The 24,986-nt window shown below is 39.8% G+C and overlaps 2 protein-coding genes across 5 annotated transcripts in view; both read right to left on the bottom strand.

The window, feature by feature from the left end:
* Positions 1-8,468, bottom strand: part of cse1l (CSE1 chromosome segregation 1-like (yeast)) — an 18,943-nt gene extending 10,475 nt beyond the window's left edge. The window contains exons 1-21 of one of the 2 annotated variants that reach the window (XM_015037058.1): positions 8,360-8,468; positions 6,780-6,872; positions 6,441-6,583; positions 5,900-6,001; positions 5,651-5,796; positions 5,473-5,563; positions 5,249-5,356; positions 4,346-4,438; positions 4,075-4,242; positions 3,844-3,973; positions 3,684-3,749; positions 2,890-3,092; positions 2,701-2,785; positions 2,141-2,202; positions 1,908-2,044; positions 1,603-1,706; positions 1,427-1,524; positions 1,195-1,345; positions 875-1,083; positions 588-685; positions 401-486 (exon numbers count right to left, since the gene is read on the bottom strand). In XM_015037058.1, the coding sequence (XP_014892544.1) occupies positions 401-486; positions 588-685; positions 875-1,083; positions 1,195-1,345; positions 1,427-1,524; positions 1,603-1,706; positions 1,908-2,044; positions 2,141-2,202; positions 2,701-2,785; positions 2,890-3,092; positions 3,684-3,749; positions 3,844-3,973; positions 4,075-4,242; positions 4,346-4,438; positions 5,249-5,356; positions 5,473-5,563; positions 5,651-5,796; positions 5,900-6,001; positions 6,441-6,583; positions 6,780-6,864 (2,365 nt within the window). In that variant the 5' untranslated portion in view covers positions 6,865-6,872; positions 8,360-8,468. Of the gene's footprint in view, positions 1-400; positions 487-587; positions 686-874; positions 1,084-1,194; positions 1,346-1,426; positions 1,525-1,602; positions 1,707-1,907; positions 2,045-2,140; positions 2,203-2,700; positions 2,786-2,889; positions 3,093-3,683; positions 3,750-3,843; positions 3,974-4,074; positions 4,243-4,345; positions 4,439-5,248; positions 5,357-5,472; positions 5,564-5,650; positions 5,797-5,899; positions 6,002-6,440; positions 6,584-6,779; positions 6,873-8,090; positions 8,186-8,359 lie in introns of those variants that run through there. The other variant, XM_015037050.1, reaches the window with a different exon arrangement.
* Positions 8,469-9,184: 716 nt separating this feature from the next.
* On the bottom strand, positions 9,185-24,441 carry LOC106950271 (protein polybromo-1-like). Of its 3 annotated transcripts, XM_015037038.1 has the most exons (31): positions 24,335-24,431; positions 23,944-24,199; positions 20,352-20,402; positions 20,025-20,122; positions 19,791-19,938; positions 19,565-19,714; positions 19,082-19,198; positions 18,923-18,991; positions 18,681-18,779; positions 18,511-18,596; positions 18,336-18,421; positions 18,003-18,219; positions 17,566-17,707; positions 17,036-17,130; positions 16,667-16,946; positions 16,387-16,492; positions 15,644-16,283; positions 15,352-15,563; positions 15,074-15,253; positions 14,261-14,418; positions 13,913-14,164; positions 13,682-13,827; positions 13,156-13,313; positions 12,872-13,055; positions 12,363-12,564; positions 12,067-12,268; positions 11,743-11,895; positions 11,204-11,353; positions 10,741-10,793; positions 9,812-10,022; positions 9,185-9,591 (listed from the first exon to the last, which is right to left on the bottom strand). In XM_015037038.1, the coding sequence occupies exons 3-31, from the start codon at positions 20,391-20,393 to the stop codon at positions 9,428-9,430; spliced, it is 4,800 nt and encodes a 1,599-aa protein (XP_014892524.1). In that variant the 5' UTR covers positions 20,394-20,402; positions 23,944-24,199; positions 24,335-24,431; the 3' UTR covers positions 9,185-9,427. The 3 variants fall into 3 exon arrangements, with proteins under 3 accessions (XP_014892524.1, XP_014892518.1, XP_014892512.1); XM_015037032.1 differs by lacking the exon at positions 23,944-24,199 and having other exon boundaries at positions 24,335-24,441; XM_015037026.1 differs by lacking the exons at positions 23,944-24,199; positions 24,335-24,431 and having other exon boundaries at positions 9,428-9,591; positions 20,256-20,393.
* Between the last annotated feature and the right edge of the window lie 545 nt (positions 24,442-24,986).

The following is a 24,986-nucleotide window of genomic DNA, read 5'->3' as shown; positions in this document are numbered from 1 at the left end:
TGCTCTGCTAGTGAAATGCTAAGAGCAAAAGAGACGCTTGAAGCCCGGTTTTAAAAAACAACAAAATAAAAATAAAAAACGATTTTTTTTTTCTCCTTTCCTAGAAACGTAAACAAGCAACACTTAGCCTGGCGGCGGGGCTAGTAAAGCATGGCGGGCCGCCAGGCTTATAATACACTGGGGGAAACCCTGAAATCACATCTATTATTTTAGATCAACAACAAATCTCCCCTACTACACTCTGCACAATAAGGACGATCTTAAAATATAATAACTTAAAGCAAATCCTGGCCAAGTTGAAAAAAATTAACGTTTTTCAATGCTTATTAGATTGTGAATAATACCAAAAAAAAAGTCAAAAGAGTGCTAAAAAAACTGTTAATAAAAAGATTGTACTAACTTTTGATAAACTTTGTAGTTTTAGAGCTCTGGAGTCGCTGGAAGAGCAAAATGAAGATCTGTTTCCTGTACTGAGTAATCGACTCGCTGGTGAAGCAACACAAAAAAGAACATTTAGTTTAGTATAGATATTAATTTGGCAATACTTTATTGATTAAAAGCTGCTAAAGGAAATGCGAAGAACTCACGGGGGCATGTTCTCTATGATGCTGTTGAGAAGGTAAAAGCCTTGATGGTCGTTGGCTTTGGAAGCAATGAGCTTCTGGAAAACTCCAAGCAAGCCGGGCTGGGAGGGAAAGAAACGGGAGAATAAATGCATTTACACATGGAGAAAGGGAAATGAATAATCCACGTTTTAAAAAATAAAACATTATAGCAGCAGCATCCATCACTTTCATTGTAGTCGAGCATGACGGCAAGAGCAATTGGAAGCTCCTGTATTCATTACATCACAAAAAACATTTGATTGACTTACAATTTTATCAGCAGCAGAAGCAGCAATAGAGGCTCCTCCCTTCTCAAGAAAAGCTTGCAGCAGACGCACAAGAGGAGGGATGTTCCCCGTGCGTTCCCACAGGATGGGCTGCAGCAGGTGGGGGAACAGAGCCATGTAGGAAGCAGGAATAGAGTTGGAGTGGATCTCCAGGAGGAGAGACATCACCTGGAACACATACGGAAGAAACTCTGCAAAACAAAACAGAGCACAGTCCGTCGACTTGCTTCATGAACACGTCAAGAGGTTTGTAGGTTGTTTTTTTTTTTAAATTTCCCTCAGAAGCCGGACCCAAAATGTACCTTGGACGTCGTTCTGAAGGATTTCTGTGAAGACGGGGAAGAGTGCTTCCTCGAAGCTGCTGACGGTGGTCGGGTTGGCCTTGCAGGTGATCCGCACAGACAGGCACAGAGACTCGAACAGGTAGTGGTTAAAGTGAGGCTTGCTGGGATTCTGGGAGAAAGTAAAACATCTATGTGAATGAATATACCTCGCAATGGAACTATGACTATTCTAGATCAATACAATAGTTACCTTGCTGACTAAGAGCAACTTGTGAGTGAGCTGGCCAATCAGAGTGGGAATGTAAGGAACGATGGCCTCCTGCAGCAGGGAGAAGCTGCGCATGATGGCTTAGGGGGTAAAGGGAAAAATCTCAATTTGCAACTAACTTTTAACTTAAAAGATTGGTAAATAAAAACAAATATTACCTTTCATGATGTACTCGTTTTCTGCAGAACCTGGAAGAGTGAGTGCTTTGAACAGGTTGGTGAGCAGCTGTTCAGTAAAAGGCGCCATCTCTGCTGAAGTGATCCTGAAAACAGATGATCATGAATAAATACTGAATTCCCGGAGAAATCTCTCGGTAGAGCTGCTTCAGGAAACGACACACTGAAGCCAGGCAGCATAATTCATTAGTTTTGGGATATTTAGACGTCTGTGCAGGAAAACCATAGTCATCTAAAGCCTGACAAACACAAACAAGTTTTCAGAATAAACCTCGACTGACACTCACAGTGTTGCATTGTTGGGGCCTCTCATTGTGAACAGCCTCTCCAAAGCGTGAGCAGCGTAAGTGTGTTCGACTGTGCTCTCCGCCTGCAGATGCGTTATGAGGAGAGGAACTGCCTGCAGTAACTGCTCCTTAGGAAGCTGAAGAGAGAAAAACAAGACGAGCCGTTAGTGAGAAATTAACTTTTAATGTCAAACATTAAACAAGTTCAGGAGGAAAAAAAAAACAAACCTTACCTTACTTCTGAAAATCATAACATACTTGATCGCGTCTGCTTTCAGCACTGGGAACTCATTAACTATAATGAGATTATAAGCATAAAACAGTTTATCAAACAGCTCTGTTTTATGTTTTCAGATTCGATTATGTCAGTAATGGTTTCTGCAGCCATGAAACTTCAGAGAAACTACAAAGTCGTCCGAGTTAAGGATGGGATGTTCGCATCATTCAGCTCAATGGTGGAAAAATACTTGTGAGACAAGAGTCTCTGTTACTAGAGTGCCACTATGCTGCAACTTTGGACGCATGCAGTCAAGCTTTCTTGTGGAAAGTTGTTAGATGAGAACAAAGCAGTGCAACAGATCGACTTTACAGTAATGCTACGTTACACTTTGTAGACTCTCTGTAGTTTACAAGCTCCTATAAACCTGCTGGGTTAGCTTTTCTTATTTTACGTGCTTTCCTCCCCCAACAAGTATTTCCCTTAAGGACTTTAGGCTGTCCATTACAACTTCACATCTATACGTAGGAAATAGATTATTAGTATTAACTGCATACAAACCAAGAAAAGTCTTACCATTGGATGATTTTAAATCTGGGAGAATATGGTTCACAAAGAATTCAGTCAGATTCACCAGTTCGTTGGCTTGTGTTATACCATGCTGTTAAAAAACAAAAAATCAATCAAATAAATAAAAATATGATTCACCCTTTACACCTATAAAGGGCCCCCCCAACACATTTCAGGTTTTAGACGTGAACCCACCTTCTGTGTCTGGGCTTTGGAGGCCAGCGATGTCACCAGGTAGATGGCTGCGTCTTTGTGCTTCCAGTTCTGTCCGGGGTTCTTGGCATATTCTGACAGCATCGAGTTCACATAGCCAGAGAAGATGGCCGTGACCGGCCCCTCGAAGAACTTACAGAGACCCCTCACCAAGTCGCATGCAGCCCTGCGACGGGTGTCGATGTCTGAGGAGAGAGAGAGAGAGAGAAAAAAAAAGTGACAATGCAGATTTCCGTAAAGAAATCAAAGTATAAAAACAAACTGTTTTAACAACGTCTAGTAAAGATAGCACATGCTGGCCTCAAACAGTACAGATACATTCACAGGGATACAACTCCCCATGAATAGCTGAAGTTAAGAAATATTTCAGACCCCTGAATAAGACAAAATGCTTGTAACTGCATATATACACCAAATATACGTTAATACACATTAATACCCACAATATAATCCATCTTAAGACTACTAGGAAAGATATTATGCACAATCTTCCTCATCTCTGCTCTTAGGATGCAACCAATCAATGCCAAGGTAAACAAATGTTGCTCCTGGATTGGCTGCTTTGGAAACACCACCCAATAGATATTTGCATTTTCTGTTATCTCTACAACAGACAACTCTCCGGTGAAAAATAAAAAAGGCCAGGGTCCACTGCTCACCTTCAGTCACACAAAGACATGACTTTAATGAAGAGAATCTCAGAATAAGAGTGTTCGGTATGTTTATATTTCCATTAAGACAATTCATTTTAAAAATGTGATTTAAACCAGATTTACCAGATCCTTCAAGATCTCTCCGAATGTATTCCTCTGAGTTATCTTCAAAAGCCTCCTCATCTGCACCTGAAGACAGACAGGAGACGGCAGTCTGGTCAGCGCCACATCAGCACAGATCCAGGCCAGAATCCAAGGCAGCAGATGTCATCTGAGCACCTACTTCTGAACTCCATGTTGGGCACAATGACCTTCTCACAAATGCTGGTGAGCGTATTCTGGTCCTCGAATAGATGCTTGTAATGCGGCCTTTCACACACGGACGCTAAAAACTGAATAGCATTGCTAACAAGCTGCAAGGAAATCGCATATATTATTGTTTGTGCACGAACAGAGAGTGAAAAATTCACATATGCATGTACAGGTAGTGTAATCGAGAGCCCAGCAGTCTCACCAGGTCATATTTGACTTCCTGGCCGGTGGAGACCAGAAGGTTCCAGATAGCAGTAACAAAGCGTGGCAGGTACGGCTGAAATTCCTCGTCGTACTTTTGAGCGTAAAGAGCCGCGTTGTCACAGATCTGAGACTTCAGCAGCTCCAGGAGACCGGCCTCCTCCTCATCCTAAGTGTTGGGAGGCAAATTAAATAAATATATGAAGGTTTGACCAAAACAGAGCTTTTTAAAATCTTAAGTTTACGGCCGTATAACAGAGAGGACAACACACATCTGTTTGTAAAAGCTTATTGTCCAGAGTCAGAAGGCCGTGGAAATTGGTCATCCAGGTTTCCATGTTGTCCTCAAAGAACTCTGGAAGGTCCTGTTAGAATAACATGGAGGACATTAATAGCATGCAGAGGACCTGTGTCATTTTCACATTACGTACAATTAAAGAAAGCATAGAAATAAACTACAGTAGCTTGGAAAAACATTCACACCATTTCAAATTTTCTCACATTTTGTCATGCAACAAGGTAATGCTTTTGTTCCTTATTGGGATTTTAAATTATAGACACAAAGTAGTGCAAAATTGTAAGTGTGAAGTAAAGCGATACACAGTGTATTTATTTATTAATCCAAAACTTTTGGCATTTCTATTCAGTCACAAGAGGCGAGACAGAGTGACGACTCAACACACAGCTAGACGTATAATAAATTTGCTTAAATGAAAGTGTATTAACATCTTAGAAAGGCCTAGAATCTAAATTCAATTTAGGTTCTATGGCAAGACTAGAAAATTGCAGAAAGTCCGATGTTCTCTCTCCAGTGACAGATTTTGATGTTTTTTTGCAAAGAAGAATGGAGAACATTTTCAGACAGCTGAAACTGGTTCTATGAAATAGTGACTACAATTTCTTGTTCTCCTACTTCCTACTTTGTTTGTCCATCACATAGAATCCCAATAAGACTGCATTGAAATGTGATTGGAACATAGCAAAATGCAAAAAATAAGACTGTTGAGGCACTAGATTTTTATTTAAGAACAAGAAATTAATTTTATGTTTAAAACATGAAATTTTAAAGGCAGAAATGCCATTTTCTGTGTTTAAGAGACAAATAGCTCTAGAAAAACACTAAAGTTATTAAACAAGTCAAAGCAAAAAAAAAAAAAAAAAAAAAAAAAACTGACCTGAAAGTTAAGACTGTAGAAAAGCTTTGAAATGAGTGTTAGGGACGAGAAGAGGACCTTCAGGGCGTTGGCATCGTTGGCGTGAGTTTGACACAACTCGATGGTGGCCTGGAACAATCAAACAGACGCGTTTGTGAACTCCTGACTACAAAGTATTTTATTTTAACTTTGGAAAACAGAAGCAGCCTGTTTGTAAGAATCAGAAAAGCAGTGAGGTTGCAAACCTTGAAGAGCTCCGTCAGAGGAAGGGCAAACGTGTCCAGTACGAGTTTAATCTCGGTCCAAAGCTCGTTGGACTTAAACTCGTGGCGGTACCTTGGCAGCGAAAACAGTTTCTTTTTACTTTTCCAAGCAGAAATCGTCTCCACTTGAAACTTTACATTTAGGAAGTGAAGGGTTTACCTCTTGAAGAGGGAATGTGCGGTACGGAGAACGCCGTTGATGATGTGGAAGTCTCCGCTTCTGAAGCGGGTCACCATCTCTGTCAGAAGGTCCGGCCATTTCTGAGGAAAGTCTTCTCTTCCTATGATGCTGATGGCGTCACTCAGCTGCATCCGGTACATCAAGCACAAAAACAACGGTAACACAAATCACTGCAGATGTTCGGATTAGATTAGATTGTCAAGTTAAGGCAACAGGCGATCATTTTACCTGTTTCTGGATCTGCTCTGGGCTGCTCAGCATCAGATTTACAATGTTCGCTTTGATCGCTGTTCGGTCGGCGTCTGAGATTTTGTTTGGTTCGTCTTCAACCTTGGAGAAACAAATCGAATTACTTTATTCACCAATAACTGCAAAGAAATGTTGTGAACTACATGTTGTAATGGGTATTAAACGGTGTAGGTAAAAGACTGCATGTATATTTTTGAGACTGCTTACAGATTCTATAAAACCGTGCGGTGGAAAAATAATTATACAGGCAACAAACTGAACTTTTCTGTAATTTTATTGCACAGGCGATGTACAACTTATACAACTAATGAAAACATGCTGCTGCCCGCCACTCAAATGGAGATTTTCCACGTCACAGAGACTTATATTTTTACTCTGACTGCTGACACCAAAGGGACCTCAGATTGTTTCTGTCACACCAGAGACATTAGCACTCTAGAGCCCTGTTATGGCTTTAGAAAGTTCTGTTACGAAACAACAAACGGGCTGTTTTAATACTCAAGCAGCTGAGCTGACTCACAATTCTCCAGTTTCTTTTTATGTAGTTCTTGAAGGTAACAGCAGCACAGACACGGATCACGTTGTCTTGAGATTTCTCCAGCAAAGTGAGAAGTAACAAGGGGTAGTTCTGGTTTCCTTCCACCGACTCGAGAAACTTTTCAGCTGAGAAAACGAAAAAAAAAAAAGAAAAAAAAAAAAAAAAAAATCAGGTGGTATGACAAAGCACTTACGTCAATATCTATTGTGGTTCATACAGGAAAAATAAAATAAAAAACATCAAGTAAATACTTCACAAGAGTATCCCCACTCCCTCCAACATCACTTTATAATACCAAAAGGTCAGTGAAAGACGACCTACCTGGACGCCTGACTGTTGGATCTGGGTCCAATGTTTTCCTCAAAAACTCTGTCAGGGTTTGCAGGTTAGCATCATTCAGCTCCATGCTTACAGCTAACGGCAAAAAAGACTTAAATTACATAAAGATAGACCATATACTAACTAAAACACACTACATTTTAAACACTAAAATACATACTAAAAACATGCACTTCATTAGACTAATACTGTCATTACAATGCAGCCTGTAGATGAAAGGTCATTTGAAGTCAGCTTTCACTATTGTACTATTTTTTTATGCAAGATAACTTGAAAATAGGAGAATGTAAATCTCAAGTTATCAGCCTGTTTGCTCATTCAGAGAATTGTGAATTTAATCAGTTTTTTTTTTTTACATGGAAGACAAGCTTCTCATTTCTTGAATATTTCTCCTGTACATTTTTTTATTAAGGCGAAAACTGTAAACACTTAGTTGATGGAGTATTACAAACAGGGCAAGTCTATATAACAGCATATTTACCAACTGCCAATGTAGTAGTGTGAAAACACACAATGCAAAAAAATAAAAAAATTTAAAAAAAGCAAGGATTTACTGGAAATAAGCAGAGGAACCAGTCTTAAAATATTTTGTTAATGTAATTTTTAAGTGAAGGCTCATATTGATTATTAAATGCTTCATAATATACTAGGGTAGTTCAAATCATCTTTTGTCATGTTGGTAAGTAAGATGTTTATGTCATTTTAATAGGAATTTGGTTTATTGCAACCTTAATTGTTATATAGATGGTATTTTCATTTCGGTAACATGTAGAATGGACAGAACAAATATGCATGGTGTGACGTCTGGGTGCACAGGACCTAAAACAGTCTGCAAATGTTTGACGCATGCAAATACTAAAATAGTGCAAAATGAAGCGAGCAGTGTTTGCTTCATCAATCTGTCAATATTGAACAGAACTGATAAAATGCTCTGGAATTCCATATTTATTCGTTACTTTTTCGGCGGAAGAGAGGGAATTTGGAAATGTTTATTTTTACAAAACTCCTGCAGTGTCAAATCTGTTATGTGCACCGGCGTGTAAAGTTGAAACATGTAGTTCCCTGTTCAAAATGAGTTCAGCTGCTTAATGATGTTATTCTCGTCTTGCATTGCGGGTCCTTTATGTGTTATTTCCACAGCTGACAATCTGACAAAATTTCTGTTCCGCTCATACAGTGTTAAAATATTAGCTAACCTGCTAAATGTTCTGAGTTTGAATATAAGCACATGGCCTTCTGGGTGTCCCAAATACAGGGTCGAATGCAATGTTCAATTGTGTCTTAATGGTGTACCTTTTAAAGGTCGTAGTGCAAGCATATAATAAAACATTATCATTTAAACCGGTGTGGAAATCCAAACTTCAGTGACCAGAATCTCCTACAGCTGCCAGTCACCCAGCTAATATTAGCTGTAGCGTGCTAATGTACAGGCTGCTAACGATAAAGTTAGCTAATTCCATCAGCAAATATTAACTTCTCAGCCATCTTCGGAAGACCAGGACGAATCACTGAAACCTTATCCTAACATATTTCTGGGCTGGTGAAATACCGGGATATCTTACCGTTACAGAACTTTACCAAGCAAGGATGGAACCTAAAGCCACCACAGACCGTCTAGACGTGCTCGCAGCTTTCAAACGTAACTGCGCGGCCAATGACGCGCAAGCGCAAACGTGAAGTCAAGAGTAATGGAAATTTTGACTCTTTTCTGTGATCCGAGTCATTTGGCTCGAATCATCAAAAAGATCCGGCTCTTTAAACTCCTAAACGGCTCTTCCCTTAATGTTCCCAGCGCTACAAATTCAGCATAGCTCAGTTATAAAAATGCATTCAAATAATGTTGGTTAGTTACTCTAAAACATTCTATGTGAATACATTTCATTAATTTCATTTTACAAAATGTGAAATTTTGAATCAGGATTGCACAGAATATAAGCAAGCCTGAATCACATTCTTTAAAGCATTTAAAGAATACAAAATTAGTTTAGAAAACATAATGTATTTTGTCTTAGCATAGTGCTGTTTCTTGCAAGGTTAAATTAGAATGAAGATTTTGTATTTAGTGGTTTACCTCAGTCCACAACATGGCAGTGTTTGTAAATCTTCAATGAAATTTACAGGCCTTTGACAGCACTTTCCTGTCCTTTCCTTATAGTACCCAGTTCTGCTTATTAATTTGATGATTTAACAGTGTCTAATCACACCTAGGTTGTGACGCAGTAAGCCCAGTAAAAAAGTATTTTGACCATTATATTCATGTAAAAGAGATAGAAAATAAAGCTGACTTGATCACAGACATCAATACTGATAATTATGTTAATTATGTTAGCAAAAATAATAGTACTTGTATTATTTAATTTACTAGTGTTGTAAATTAAAACCCAGTCTGAACTCCTCACATTTTTATTGTGAAATTATGACATGATAACCTTCATCACAGATGAACAGTATTCATGATATACTTTGAATGAAATGAAATACAAAATGAAAAACAACAAAGCAGCTTCAACACAGAAGGCATATGTTATGAACACAAACATTACTTTTTTATATAACAACATAAAGACCTTTAGTGAGCTTAAACCTTCTGTTACACAGTTTTAGGAACAGAGGCTCACAACATCCACATGCTACTGGTTGTGCATCTGACGGATGTTAAGGGTGTCGCGCATCATCAGGTCACGAAGCCGCCAAAGTGCATCTGCCATGGTCTTGTGCGCCCCCTTGCTCTTCAACCAGTGGGACGGTAGTCTGCTTTCTTGCTCTTTTGTCAGGCGCACGTCTTGTTTTTTTACTTAAAACACAGGAAAAGCATGGAAGAGGAAAACAGAAATTACTTTACCGACCCATCACAAAATATGAAAAAGAAATATTAATCCAATTAGAGGTCAAACATTCGAAATCCAAATTTTTATATGTGTGCAGTGTGTACAGGAAGGGATCACATGAAGGCTTTTGCCATCACTACTAAATGTATTTTTAAACATCGACCATCAACATCTTTTAAAAAGTACCTGTGAGAGCGTGGTCCCATTTGCTGACAGTGGAAGATTCTGCATTGAGACCCTCGATGTATTTGAGGTAGGCCTCTGAGTGCAGCAGCCGCTGAGATTTGGCAGGGGGAGACACAAACACTGGAGTGGAGGGCTGGTGGAGAGCTGGTTGGCCCGGATGGCTTTGTCCTGGGTATGGAGGCGGAGCCTGCTGTCCAGAGCCCAAACCCACCTAATGAAAACAAATGAAGCATACGCACTGTGCCTTCCAAAAACACTCATATTCCTTGAATGTGAATAATACGTTTTGTTACATCACAACCACAAACCTCAATGCATTTTACTGGGTTTTTATGAGACAGAAAAACACATAATTATAAAGTGGAAGCAAAGGAATACTTGGTTTTCAATATTTTCTTATAAATAAAATTCTGGAAATTAAAGCTGCACAACATATTGATTCACAATCTTCTAGGTTTGCAGTATTACTCTTGTAAAGAACTGCTTGGATGCAATATTTAGTTGGATATTTCAAGTCATATTGCGCATGCCTATACTATATGTGGCCAGTTGGATGGTCTGTAACTGTGTAACTACCTCTGATGTACATTTTAATGGCTAAGATGCTAAAGTTCACAGAATATAGTGGGGAATTTGCAATGAAGAAATGAGTCAAAACAATGTTTGTTCATTTTAAGTGATACAGTCATCGCAATATTCAGCCACGGGTTCGAAACTACATGTTTTCCTGATGTCATAAAAAGGATGGAACCTATCAAAAATACATGACACTAACAACTTATGAAATGAAACATGAAAGTATCTTTGTAAGCCATAAAATATGAAATGCACAATACTCTATTAAGAGCAGATGTACACCAGATCAACAGGCTTTAAAAAAATTGTTTTTTATTGGTTTTCAATCGCTTCAACAGAGCCAAAATGATTACCTGCGATCCATGCATGTTTCCTGCTGCTGATCCAATTCCCAGGCCGTTAACACCTGTGAGGATATTCAACACCATAATCATGATCACACATTGGAGGATGCCTATTATTTCCAATACCAATTCAAAACACATTATAAATGAACTGCGATTGTTCTGATTTGACTTAAAACACAGGAATTATAATTATATAAAATCTTGTTGCAGAAATGTGCTACACACATAAACTTGACCTCATAAGAAGTGATCTTTGGCAGGTTCACATTTTGGTTGTCCAGCTAAAACTGTTTGTTTTTACCTAAAATAAATAAATACTGAATAACAACCCAACCTCAAAATGAGGCCGACAAGTCACCAAAGAGGGAATCTCAGCCTAGTGACACAGGTAGCCCCTCCAGCGAGTCAGATTGGTAGACAGGAAGCAACTGCGTGGCAAATGGAGGGGTGGCTATGACGGCACTCTTACCGAAGAACGGCATTCCACGGAAGCCAGGCATAGCGGGCAGGAGACGTTGGGGAAAGACAGGCATCCCCATGTGATGTGGCGGTATACCAGCCAAACTAACCATGCCTTCAACATGGTCCATCTTAGCTGTCCTATATACACCCATCACACCTTCTCAGGAGGGGACAGTGCCAACACAAGACAACAACATGCATCAGTCAAACATGCACTCACTACCAAGCATGCATTAACAAGCTGATAAGCTGTCAACTTGGTGATCAAGCTGTAATGACAACAAAGTGCAAACAGAAAAGGAAAACTATGTGAAGCACATGCATTACAATGAAGCCAGGTTGACACATAATGAATATTATGTATGTTACCACTTGTAGGTTCCTATGAATGAAGTGGTAAAATGCAGGAGCCAATGTAAAATTAAACCACAACGCACTGACATGAGGTGGTAAAGACACAAACAAGCAGGAGACGTTAGCAGTTTAGCTTCTCATTCCCGTCTTTCAGGGGACAGTGGGCATCCATCTGCATCCATGAGGGGTTACCTGACACAGGCGTCATGCTGGGATTTAGTATCCCCATGGGGGTTGGGGCAGGCACTACCCCCATCAGGGCCCCTACTGGGGTACCTGCTCTTGGGGACGTCTGATGATGGCCCCTCTCGCGCTCCTGTTGTTCAGCCACTTTAGCTGCTCGCTCTGCAGAACAAAGAGGTTAAAGGTTCAAAGTCAATGCAAAAAATGAGTGCAGCACCCTGCAAATGTACTCACAGCAATACATTGAAGTTTTCAGTACTAATTTGACAAAATGTGAAAAGGTTTAACGCCCATGAATGCATCTGCAAAATGCCCAAAATGAATAATCTATACCTTCATACTCTGCTTTCCTGGAGCTGTCCAGGTTCCTCCACTCTGTGCCAACAAGACGGCTCAAATCCCCAAAGGAGAAATCCGGGTGCTGAGCTTTGATGACCGCTCGCATCTCGCTACTGAACAGGATGTAGCCACTCATGTTGATTTTCCGCTTCGAAGCTTCTTTCTTTGCAAGCCCCTTCATGGATTTAGGAGTCGACTGTAACCAGACATGCAAATGCAAGATCTGACAATGTGCACGTTTTGAAAGACAAGCAATCAACCACTATTCAATCAAATACAGTCTTCCTGACCTGTGGAGGGGTGTATGACATCATGTCCATGTCACTGTTCATGGAGGATTGCATCTGAGGAAGGGAATGATCCCCCAGCTCCCCATCATCATCCCCAAGATCTTCCAGCTCTTCATCAGTCATATCAGCAAACTTGGCTTCAAGTTCCTCAATTTTCCTGTCCAGCAGAGGAGATGGTTCTTTCTGGGGAACTATCAGCTTCCTGACAACGGAAAACGAACAAAACTCACTTCATCACTCTGACACACGTTTCATAACTCGCTTTTCCTTTTTCAATCTTATCATTTGTTTAAAATGAGAGTACACATCTACAAGTTTTGTCTTCATAAACAAAGAGAATAAAGACAAATAACACCAAACATATAAAGAAAAATTGGTGCCACCTTGGCTGTAAAGCTGGATCTAACGGTTCTGGACAGCAGTTTCACACTTACTTGTCATTAAGTAAACATCCTGTCACTTCCTTCTGCCTGAAACATCAATTTTAATGCTTAATAGCAGCTCTTTACCTGAAATAGTAGATTTCATCTTCCACCACCTTCCCAGAGAGAGAAAAACGCTTAAGACCCTTGAACTTCTTCATTTGCTTTTCACTCTCGATATAGCGACTCTCGCAGAGAAGAACGTTTTCTTCAGGCACTTCAGTGGGCCGACAGGACAAGTATTCTTTGAATGATGCCACAACGCACTTCCCTGTGCAATCAAAAGTTATTTAACGGCTCTGATCATCTTTGCTTCATTGGCTGTAGGACATTACATGTTGATTTGAATTCCTTGCACATTAAAAGGGTACCTGTGATGCAGGTCATGGGACAAGCCTCCTCCAAGTTGCTTAAGAACATTTCCTTCTTGTAGAACATCTTAGTCGGTTCGTGCTCCGTCTCTTCAGGATGGATAAAGATGGGGCCAAAGAAGTAGCCTGCTTCATCTCGCATCCACATTTTCTCAATTCTGGAAATAAAAAAAAAAGAGACCTTCAGAGACCTTTCTGTCAGATGGCTTCTTTTTAAAGGATTTTTTGATTCTACAAATATGGGCAATAATCAGGTTAATTGCTGTCAATTCCTCATACCAAGGAGACCGAGTAGATTTTCACAAAGGGACAGATTGTTTTTGGTAGCTTTTATTCTTTATAAATATATGAAAACAGCATTTTCTATTTGCTAAGATTAGCTTCCTTTAACAGAGCAAAACCTTTTTTTGCGGCACCGTGCTTCTCAGCAATTAGCGACAACTGAACCTTTTTAACTATAAAGCGTACTCTGGCTTTGCCGACAGAGAAATGTCATCCTTATTTTTTTCAAATTATTTTACTCTACCTGCCCACTCGGTGGCGCACCAGCCCATGAGAAGCAATGTACACACAGTCTCCCACTTTCAGCCACAGGTTGTTGTAACAGAGTTGCTCGTAGTACTGACAGCCTGGTTCTCCGTTGGTCACATCCAGTGGAACATCCTCCCTCTCCTGTGAACATTAAATGGTCCTGATGTAAAAAAAAAAAAAAAGATAAACTTATCGTTTTCACCTGAACTACAAAGCCGCTACTTACTTTGTCTATAATACCATCAGTCGTTTTGCTTTCTTCTACAACCTCTGGTGGCTTGTCATCTTGTTTGGTGACAAACATAGAAGCGACTCGGACCACCGGCAGGGGGACGTCTCTGGGAACAAATCGAACCGAGCTGAGGGGCATGGCCCACATCTTGATCTTTTTAAAGGACTTCGACTTGGCCGAGTAGCGAGACTCGCAGACGTAGACATCCTCCTGCCTGAATCCTTCTGGGGAAAGCTTGAAGTACTCCTTTAATCACAAGCATGTTCAGTGAAAACTCAAAAAGACAAAAAAAAAATTCTCAACAATATTAATTAAATGCAGACTGACACAGCAAACATATACCTTCACAAACATGACCACGCACTTCCCCAGAATTTTGCTGATAGGAGCTTTGTTGTAATAATCGCTCTTGAAGACTTCTTTCTCCAAGAATTTTCTTGTTGCTAGATGAAATGTTTCGTTTGGCCTGTAGAACCAGCAGCCGTACAGCCACTTCTCCCCTGTGTGTTTCAGAGGTTGGAGAGAGAGGCCTGGATCAGCTTTAAACATGTTAAAACAAGGATTTCAGATGCAGTGCATCTCTACATTGCCAAAGATATTAAGATAAAGAAACTCCACTCAAAATTATAGATTTTAATTTTGAGCTTTTCCCACACCTCGCAGCCAGTACAGCTTCAACTCTTCAGGGAAGGCTTTCCACAATGTTAAGAAATGTGTTTATAGGAATTTTTGAAATTCAGAAGTGTATTTTCGGGAAATTTGAAAAATTCCCCAAAACATGCGATATGCTCATCAATCTTTTCTTGCTTACATTTGCTTTCACTTTTTTTTTAACGAATCCCTAAAGATTGAGAGACCAATGTTAAGTAGTGAGAACATATTTTTCAAATTTAACAAGCTGGAATCCTAAGAACAAGCAGAGTTTGAATCAATGCATGAAATTTTACACTATGTCAAGTATTTTATTCAGGCAGTCTTTTGTAACTGTGATTTTGCACGGGTTGATATTGCAATGATAATTGCGATTTAAAATAATATTTTACACCGTATTGCCAATACTTTTCACAATACAGTGAAAAAGCAAGGGAAAAACAACAAAAAAACCCAGATAACATTAAGATTAGCTTTTATGTTTTATAATATGATGAGACTTGCCTGTATCATCTTCCCAAAGGCGTTCAATGTAAATGATATGAGGCTGGAGGTTAGGCTCTGCAGGCTCCACATAAACATAGTCTCCCACGTGGTACATGCTGTCCTTGAAGCTGCAGTCCTGACTGTACGTACGCTGAACCTGCCACGAGCCTCCAACAGTGCCCTCTCTCTTCTCTGCCTCTGCGAAAAAGAAAAAAGAAAGTTTTCATTAAAACAGCAAAACGTCCTGAAAGTTTTCATAGTGATACTGAAGAACCGGATGATGTTTCAGTGCATACCCCTTTTCTCCTCTTCTCTCTTAATTTTGTCCTCCTCAATCTCTTTGGGAAGCTTTTCCTTCTTTTCCTTTTCCACATCGCTGTGCAAGTGCTTCGAAGTGTAGCTGAGGGCAGGGGACATTAGGATCTCTCCGTTTTTACACAGCTCATCTCTGATGCGAATGAAAAACTGCTGCAGCTCCACTGCATCCTCAAAGATTTCTGAGTCAGTCCTGTAATGAATGCACGGTATAAAACCAGCTTTGGGTTTTCCTTTAAAACACAAATTAGTGGACTTGCAACAATACCTGACCTATTTAATCGTCTGGCCTTTTCCAGAACTTCAAACATGTGGTCCTGAAACACATCCAGCCTCTTGTAGCGGCCCCTCTCCACATTTTTCCTGACAATATCGAAATTGAGCGCCGGCTTCTCTGGGTTGGTGGGATCTGCAGCAGGGATCTCTGCGAGAGAATCGCTGTAGCAACGCCCTTCGTCATCTTGGTGACCGAGCACAGATACGAAGAGACTCCGGATGAGTTCCTGGATGAGGCGGGGCACGTCGGGAACGTGATTGTCCTCTCCTCCTTCCAGTTCCCGCCTCGTCTCCAACAGCACCTTGTGCAGCAGCAGAGCGTCGCGGTAAATCAAAGACTCGGGCTCGTTGTAGGTGCACGCATTGTTGAACATGAGCACCAGGTCTTCGACCAGCGCGTCCACGTCCTGGTACTTGTTAGCCAGCATGTGGCTCTTGATCTTCTCCATGTCTACAGGCTTCTTGATGGCGATGTAGTAATCGGGCAGCTCGGCACGAGATGGAAGCCGCAGGAAGATCGTGCTGAGGCGACGGCCTCGCTTATCCGTATAGTTCTTTACGGCTTCATAAAGCTCATTCAGTTTCTGCTGCAAGGGTGTCAGGTACTTGGACTTTTTCAGAGAGAGGCTGTTCTTTCCTGGAATAAAAAAAAAAAAAAAAAAAAGGGAAGATGGGGGTGAATATTTATTCAAATGTAAAATCAATGGATTACTTCATACCAAAAAGACTGAAAGACATACTTATTTTTAACTTTGGAGACATAACATCATCGTCATCAGTTGCTGGCCCAAGATCTCTGCGTCTGTCTTCCATGATCTTCTCAAGAATGTCTGCGTCATTGTAGACCTACACAAACAACAGAGAAAGGAGTCTGTGGTGTGGATTGCACTTTAGTGGTATTTTTTTAATTATGCTGATGAGAACAGGAAAAAAAAATGAGCTCCGTGTTTTGGCATTTTTAAAAATAAGAACCAACTAGAACTACTGAAAGAGAAACAATGGTTACAAGCTAAATGTTACCTGGGAGCCTTCTTCATTGTAATGCCTGGCATTGCGGAACATCAGCTTCATATCCTCCACCATCGCATCCTCAGTCATGTACTTGTCTGAGCGGATGTTGTAGTCGATGGTCCTGAGGTCCATTGGTTCCAGGATAACTTTGTAGTAATCAGGGTAGTCCTTCTTAGACGGCTTCACCATGAAGAGGTCACAGAGTCTCCGGCCGGTCCCGGCCTCTCTGGCTTCAGTAACAGAGGCCAGGAGGGCTTTCATTCGATTTTTCTTTGTGTTTTTCTTGTGGCTGCAAACCGAAAAAGGCAGCAGTGAGGAACAAAGGTCAGTTCCACAAAAAATAGGTGCAGGGTTGAATGTTTTAGAGCCAAAGTGTACCTTTTTCTTTTCGTGCTGCTGGTGTCGGACGTGGCCGAGGAGAGCATGCTGTCGCCGTCATCATCTGTTCTCTGCAAAAGCTCCTTTCTCTTCATCTAGTGAGGAAACATATTGAGATATACTGACTTGTAAAAAAAAAATACTCATACTCTTTGAACCTTTTCACATTCCAACCTCAAATTTCATTGCCATTTATTGGGGTTTGATAAGACAGACAACGTATTTGTGAAGCGGAAGGAAAACAATAATGTTTCTAATCAACTTTTTTGATGAGACACATTGCAAAAGGTCACTGAACGACTGTCCGAGCGTTCCTGCCGCCGGCCTCAGCACGTTTTCTAGGGAAACCCTGGACAAGTTCAAGGGATATTAATGCTATACTGATTGAATTCATTTGATACAAAACCTTTTTGAAACAAAACATAGCTAATACATCTGAAAATGCAGATCATTCTAAAGCATTTGAGACGATGTTCCTGCTGAGCCAGCACATCTGAATGAAAACCACGAGCAACAAAAGCTGAACTGACCTGCTGGATGTGCTGAAGCTTGAGCGCACGTTTGTAGATGGAGGAGTGGGGAACGTTGTAGCGTTTGGCATTCTCAAACATCAGCGTCAGATCGGAGTCAATATGCTCAACACTCTCGTATTCATTGTTCTTCATCTTGTTCCTGCAAAAGAAATATGGGCACCGACATATGGGGCAAAGAAATACTGTAGTGTATGTAGTGACAGAAATATAGAAGACAAAATATTTGTTGCACAAACTACAAAACAGTGGGACGGGTAACGTCTAGGTATATAAATATTTTTCTACAGTCTTATCTTCTTTCTCTACACTTATTCAGATCCAGGAAATACGGTGGTCAAATTGAAGACTTTTCCAGGCTGTGTCAAGCCCATTTCCGTGACATGCGTGTACAGACACGCAGACATGAAAACAGATCGGTATCAGTTTTGTCATACTTGATCTGATGCAGGCAGAGCGGCTGACTGATCTGCTGGTAATAATCAGGGTAGTCTTTCCTAGAGGGCAGCTGCAGGAAGGGCTCAGAGATCAGCTGGCCCTGACTGTTCCTGGCTCCCCGAACAGCTTCGTAAAGCTGGAAGATTGGGTTGCTCATGTCAATGTTCGATGTCATACTCTCTGCTTCAGATTCACCCTCATCATAGTGGACAGTCCCTGATAGATGTAGGAAGACAACAAAATATATGTCAATTACAATGATTATCACGCTGCTCAATACTGAACACCAGTGTGTAGTAGCATCACGTCGATCTGATCAGATAAATAGATACCAGAAAGTATACCCTCCTCATCACTTTCATACTGAAGAGCCATAGTGATAGCTGAGAGCCGGTCTCCCTGGATGGACCTTTTATTTCTAACAAAGAAAGAAAAAAATATAATAAACCGATGAACTCAATTAAGAACGTAACACCAACATGATTTCAAGAGTTGATACTTTACTACCTGATGCGAATACTGGACTTGATTGGCTCTCCATGTTCCATCTCAGACTTCTTTTGTGCAAAAACCTTTTTAATAGTGTTAGCATCCTGCATCCCAAAAGCAGATCACAGCTGGTTATGTCAAATGCCAGCAGCAACATGCTACGTTCACGTTACAGGTTAAAGACTTGCCTTGAAAACCTGCGAACCGGGCTCGTTGTAGGTTTTGGCGTTCTTCACCAGCAGGTCTACATCTTTAGCCATGGCGCTGACACATCGATAATTGCCCAGCTAAGATAAATATTAGATATGATTTTGTTGTCGTTAGTTGATAAATAAGGTAAAGTAAAAATAAAATAAAGTAAAAATAAAATAAAAGTAAGACATCAAATAAAACACATAACACTGAAATTATTAGATCTCTATAAGTGTACCTGGATTTTCTGAGCGATGAGTTTCAGATCTATTGGTTCTTTAATTACAGCATAGTAATCTGGATATTGCTAAATAGAAAAGAGAGAACAGCAAATCAAACCAAATTCAGACATGTTAATGCCTTCTTCCTGTCAAAAACTTTTGTTTTTTTCTTATACCATTTTGGACGGAAGCTTCTGGAAGAGCTCACTGACCAGGCGACCACTTGGCTCAGTGTAGGACACAACAGCGTCGAGGAGCTGCTCCAGAACTTCTTTCAAACAAGCTGACGCACTCTGATTACAACAATTAAGCCCAGAAAATAAAAAACAAAATACAGTTAGGAAACATATAGATGACAAAACAGTACTACCACTTTGACACTTCCATATTTTGTCACGTCAAAAAACACAAGCTTTAATGATTTGTTTTGTTTTTTTGTTTTTTTTGGTGTACTGCGTGATGTGAAGACTTGCTTCCTGATCAATGAAGCGAAAGTATTTGAGTCTCACTCCCAGGCTGCTTTCTGCCTCCTGTGGCATGACTTACCTAAAAGGCACTCGTGTTTTTTTCTCACTCATAGGACCATCTTGATAATTAGTGAGTTGCACATACACCTGTTTAAATAGATATATGGTGATAATCAGATCCGTAAGTGTCACCTCATCTTCAGTGGAACCTCCGGGGTTTTCTTGAGCATTGTATCCATCGTCATCGTCATCCTCATATTCCCCCCTTTGAATAAACTCATTCTTCGTCCGGAGGTAGACGTCCCACAGCTTGCAGGCTGCTCTGTACTCAGGACTGTCCGACTGTTTTCATTAAAAGAGAATTTAGTTTCGCAGCTCTGCCCACTATTAGTAATAGTAGCTTTGTGGGAGTTCACACCTTATAATAAGTCTTTGCATTGTTGAACAGAAGCTGGAAGTCACTGGTTAGCTGATCGACATCGTCATACTCCTCCATCTTTAATTTCTGCTGGATCTTCATCATGTCAATGGGCTGAGACACCACATGGTAGTAGTCTGGCTGATTCCTGAGTCAAAAAGGTAACATTTGCTCTATCCAGTGTTCCTACCTACATTACACTGTAAAAGTTTTAATAGGTAACTTCGTCCTCACCTTCGTTTGGGTGCTCTGATGAACAACTCACACAGCATCCGGCCATGGTCGTCCTTGTAATCTCTGATTGTGTTGTACAGCTCATGGCACACAGCAATCTGGAAAGGCAACATTTAAAACACTGAAAATTATCAGCACCCTTCACCATTATAACCCTCCTTCCTTAAATCTGTGTTGTACAACAATTTTCAAAGTTCAAAGAAAAACAGCGACTGAAATGTGTAAAATTACAGGATCCACAGTCAGAATGTTTGAGGTCCTTCTCCTCTTTCTCCCAATTGAAGACACTAACGAAGTCTGGCTATCGTCAAAATCTCCTCCACTCACACTGCTAGAAGGGGACGTCGCCCGTCTCCTTTTCAAGGCCATGACGAAGCCCTGAGAACACAAGGGTCAGTCAAGTAACAAATAGGCACAAAATCCTCTCTGAAATCAAACTATTGATAAAGTTTTTAGGCTTAAAGGACAATTACTTTGTCACACGGGGTCAAGTGGCTTTTTTCTTAATCCATTATTAGAAAAATGTACGGTAGGTTGTGTTTACTCGTAAGACCTTTGTCTGACCTTGAAGTTTATTTGGAAATCTCAAACATTTTGGTTTGATAAAAAGGCATTAACAGAAAAAAATCCATAAGATGGCAGATACTTTTTCACACCACTTTTTCATTCACTGGGGTCTCCTGTAGAATCACAGAATAAAAGACAGAAATGTTCTTTAAAATGCACTTTCAAGAAGTCAATAGTAATTTCTATAAGTTTCAAACACCATTTTTGGGGCTTGTTTGAAGGCCTTTCAAAGTTTTCTTTTTTACTTTGGTTTCTTTTTCCACTCATTTTCAGTCCAATGTGTAATAAAGGTTTTATGTCCTTTCTAAATATGGAAACTGTTTAACAAAGAGCCAATTTAAATAGGATCTCAAGGAACTGTGTTACAAACTGCCAGTCTCAAACATACAAGGCTCCAAAGAAAACATTTGAAAGACTGCAAGAAAAAAAAATGGGAGAAATAATCATTAAGTCTCCTTAAAAAAAATCACAGGAAAGTCTTTGTTAGCCTTTTCATATTAATCAGCAGACAGTTTTTTTTCTCAAATGCAACATATGCTATGATTGAAGAGATGAATATTTTCAAAATGAATATGCTGGAAAGCAACAGGGTTACCTGCAACAATTAGTCAGTAACAATGACCCTTAAAAAAGGAAAGCAGAAGATCTTTTGGTGGTAGAAAATGTTTTATTAGAAATGAAACTTCAAACCATTTTTTATGAAAATGCAATGGATGCAAGCTGACAAGCACGGCCAGAGGAAAGATGATGCATACATGCAAAAGAGCTCCCACATTCATTTGTACATGTTCCACAACATCAAGCAAAAAAAAAAAAAAAAACTCAACATCTGGTTTCTTTATATGGGAAGTGTGTGGAAGTTGAAAAAAATATTGCAGTGACAATAAAAAGCAACATTAACCATAACTCAGCTGTGTACAAGAATGATAAATTCAGAGTTGACAGTAACCGTTTTCTGCAGATCTCAAAACCTTAAAACCTGAGATCAAATTACAAACAATCACAAGAATAAATTTCATTGAAACAAATCAGCCCAAATCAAAACTACATCAGTTGATGATTTTGGACACAACAGTGAAGTTAAAAAGAAAAGGAGTGAGCTCATCCAACGTTTTTATCACAAGAATTCAGAGGAGAACACAATGGTTATTTAGTAAATTAGTATTATGGCAATTAAAATATCAGTTGTGGACATCAAAGGCTTTGAAAGTCTGCACCATCAGTCAAACTTATTATGGGCATTCATGGCACTTGAAATGCAATATCTGACTAAAAACAGCACACACTCGGAAACTGCGATGAGGATTGCAATTCAATATATTATGCTGCTTTAGTTCAAAACTTAAGAAAAGTTTGACAATATTCAAACCAACTCAGTAGGTCTGAATATTGTGAAGAGGTAAAATATTTGTTATTATTTTTTGTTGTTTTGTTTTTTATAAAGCTAAACTTTTGTTTTATTGATTCATTAAATACAAAGTGAAAAAGACTATTTCTTGTAATTTGATGATTATGGCTTACTGACAATAGGAACCCAAAATTCAATCTCTGAAAATTAGAATGCTACAGAAGATCAGTAAAGCAAGAGAGAGATTTTCAACAGAAATGTCAGCCTTCTGAAAAGTATGTGCATTTTTTATGCAGTCTATAATTGAGTGCATAGATCACATCCAATGCAGGATGTCTGTGATCAGTCTGTGATTCTGCTGAGGTGAAACAGAAGTCCATGTTGCTTTGATGGTCATCTGCATCGCTTGTTTTGCTGTCTCTCATCTTCTTCTTAACAATACTACTCCATGGATTCTCTGTTGGGTTTTGATTGGCCGGTTTCCTGCCCAATCAAATGCAGGAACACCATGGTTGTGGTATCAACATTAAGTTCCTTTGTCAGTGCAGACCGTTGCCAAGTGCTTCTTGAAAATAAAATCAACATCTTCATTTAGCTTCTCAGCAGAAGGACGCATGAAGTGCTCCGACATTTTCTCTTCAATGGCTGCATTGACTGTGGACTTCAGCAAACACAGTGGTCTAACACCAGCAGATGACACTGCATCTCAAATCATGACTGACTGATTACACTTCAACCAATGATGATTTTGTACCTCTCCATCCTTCCTCCAGACAATGGGATCTTGATTTCAAATGAAAGTAAAGAATGGCTTTTGCTTGACAATCTTCTCAAGGCTGCGGTTGTCCTTGTTACACATTTTTTCTACCACACTATTTCTTTCCACTAAACTTTCTGTGAATATGCTTGGATATAACACTATGTGAACAACCAGCTTCTTTAGCAACCTTCTCTATGACTCATCCTCCTTGAGGAAGATGTCTTCTGTACCTCTCTCAATGATCAGGAAACCTTTGCTGGAGTTTTGAGTTAATTAGCCGATTAGAATATGACACTATATGTCCAATATTTAACTTTTTCATCCATCCATTCGTTCATTCTCTTGGGCGAGAGTTGGGGTGCACAAGTCAACAATCCATCACAGGGCAACACGGAGAGAGACGGGACAAACAAGCAAGCACGTACACACTCACACCTAAAGATACTAATTTAGAGAGACCGATGAACTGTCATGTGTTTGTACTGTGGCAAGGAGCCAGAGCACCTGAAGAAAACTCACATATGCACAGGGAAAACATGCAAACTCCATGCAGAAAGACCCTGGACTGGGATTCGAACCCAAGACCTTCTTGCTGAGCAAACGTAGATTTTTTTCCCCCCATAATATTCTCATTTTATGAGACACTGAATTTTGGGTTTTCAAGTCATAATCATCAAAATTACAAGAAATAAAGGCATGAAATATATCACTCTATTTTAATAAATCTACATAAGATATAAACGTCTCTATTTGAAATGGTCGACAAAAACATATTGAGCTTTTTCCACAGTTCTCTTACTTTTTTTTTATGTGTACACTGTGCTTACATACTGGCTAGGGCAAGTGAAGACAAAGGGGTACCAACAATTGTGCCAAAGGAAATTTTGCTAAAAACACTTTTTTACCAATAAATGTACCGTATTCAAAAAGTTTGACTTTTTCAAAAATTGTCTCTGTCAGATCATGCTGCTGTGCTTTTTTTTCCCCACATCTTCCCCAGGATCATGACACCTTTGTCTGCATCTGCAAACAGCCTATTAATATTACATGCACAAGGCCATAAAGCACATTTATATCTAGTAAAAACTACCATTACCCCATAAAGGCCAGAAATGTATACGCTTGTTGAAATACGTTATACGATGTCAATTAGACAAATTACTGTAATTTTTAATGAGCTCTTCTGTCCTTAATTTCAAAAGAAAAGTGAGACTATCACCATTTAAAATTCAGTTTAAATTCACCTTAAATGACCGACTACAGCAGTGATGTCTGAGGTCTGTCTCCAGGTAACAGCCCCCCCTCCATCCTATAATGTCACGTAGCAGCTGGCTGTGGTCCAGAGTGCCCACATCAGCAGACAGCTAACCCACTGAGCAGCAACAGCAGGAGCAGCTGTCCGCCAAGTGTCACTCAGCGTGGACAGGTACAGACCTCCAGACAGCTAACGTTAGCTACAATCAACGGCTGGCCTGAAATATCAAACACTTTAGACAAAGGCTGCAGTTAGAACGAGTAACGTTTTAAATAGTTAAAAAAAAAAGAGAGAGAGAGAGAGAGCTGCCATTAGATGATATCGACGACACATAGCGGAAAATCATTCCGCATAACCCCCTGACATGCCTGCGTCCTTACCTTAGGTGGGCACGGTAGCAAGACCCACAGAATCCTAAACTGCTCGAAAGCCAATCACCTATCGATTTTAGACGGGCAGTGAGACCTGTGAAGCTAACGGCTATTCTATTCTCGCTTCCGTTGACATACTTTCAAAATAAAACGATTCAAATACATTATGAGGGTTTATCCTAATATTTATCGTCTTACACTTGAAGAATGTCTAAAGGTCCTACACGATTTAATTACATATATATTACAAAACATATCTGTGGTAAGTCGAAAATAAAAAAAAATATGAAATAAGTTGTCACGTTACTTATAACACTATATTCAACTGACTTCCGGTTAGTTCAACTTTTTCGATCGCCATTAAAATCGCCATTAAAATCTATTCGGTTTACATAGATTGTATCTATCTGCGCCTTTGTTGTTTGTCTCATTAATAACTTGCAGCAAAAGCTGAGTGACTTTTTGTAAAGCAAGGAACTGTCTTCTTTTCCATCTTCTATTTGTGGGGTGCATCGAAGTTGTCTTATAAAAAAATTCTTCTCCTGTCTGAGCAGTAAATTTCTCTTACTACTTTTTCTCCATATTTAGTCGTCTAATATTGCTTCCTGTTTAGAAACTCCGACACCTCCATCCTTTCTTTTGGGCTATGTCTCAGCAGTAC

The sequence above is a fragment of the Poecilia latipinna genome, unplaced genomic scaffold (assembly GCF_001443285.1).
Source record: "Poecilia latipinna isolate Pla-1442-1.1 unplaced genomic scaffold, P_latipinna-1.0 Scaffold24, whole genome shotgun sequence".
Classification (NCBI taxonomy): Eukaryota; Metazoa; Chordata; class Actinopteri; order Cyprinodontiformes; family Poeciliidae; genus Poecilia; species Poecilia latipinna.
Note: the sequence above shows the minus strand (reverse complement) of the source record. Positions and strands in the feature narration are given on the sequence as shown.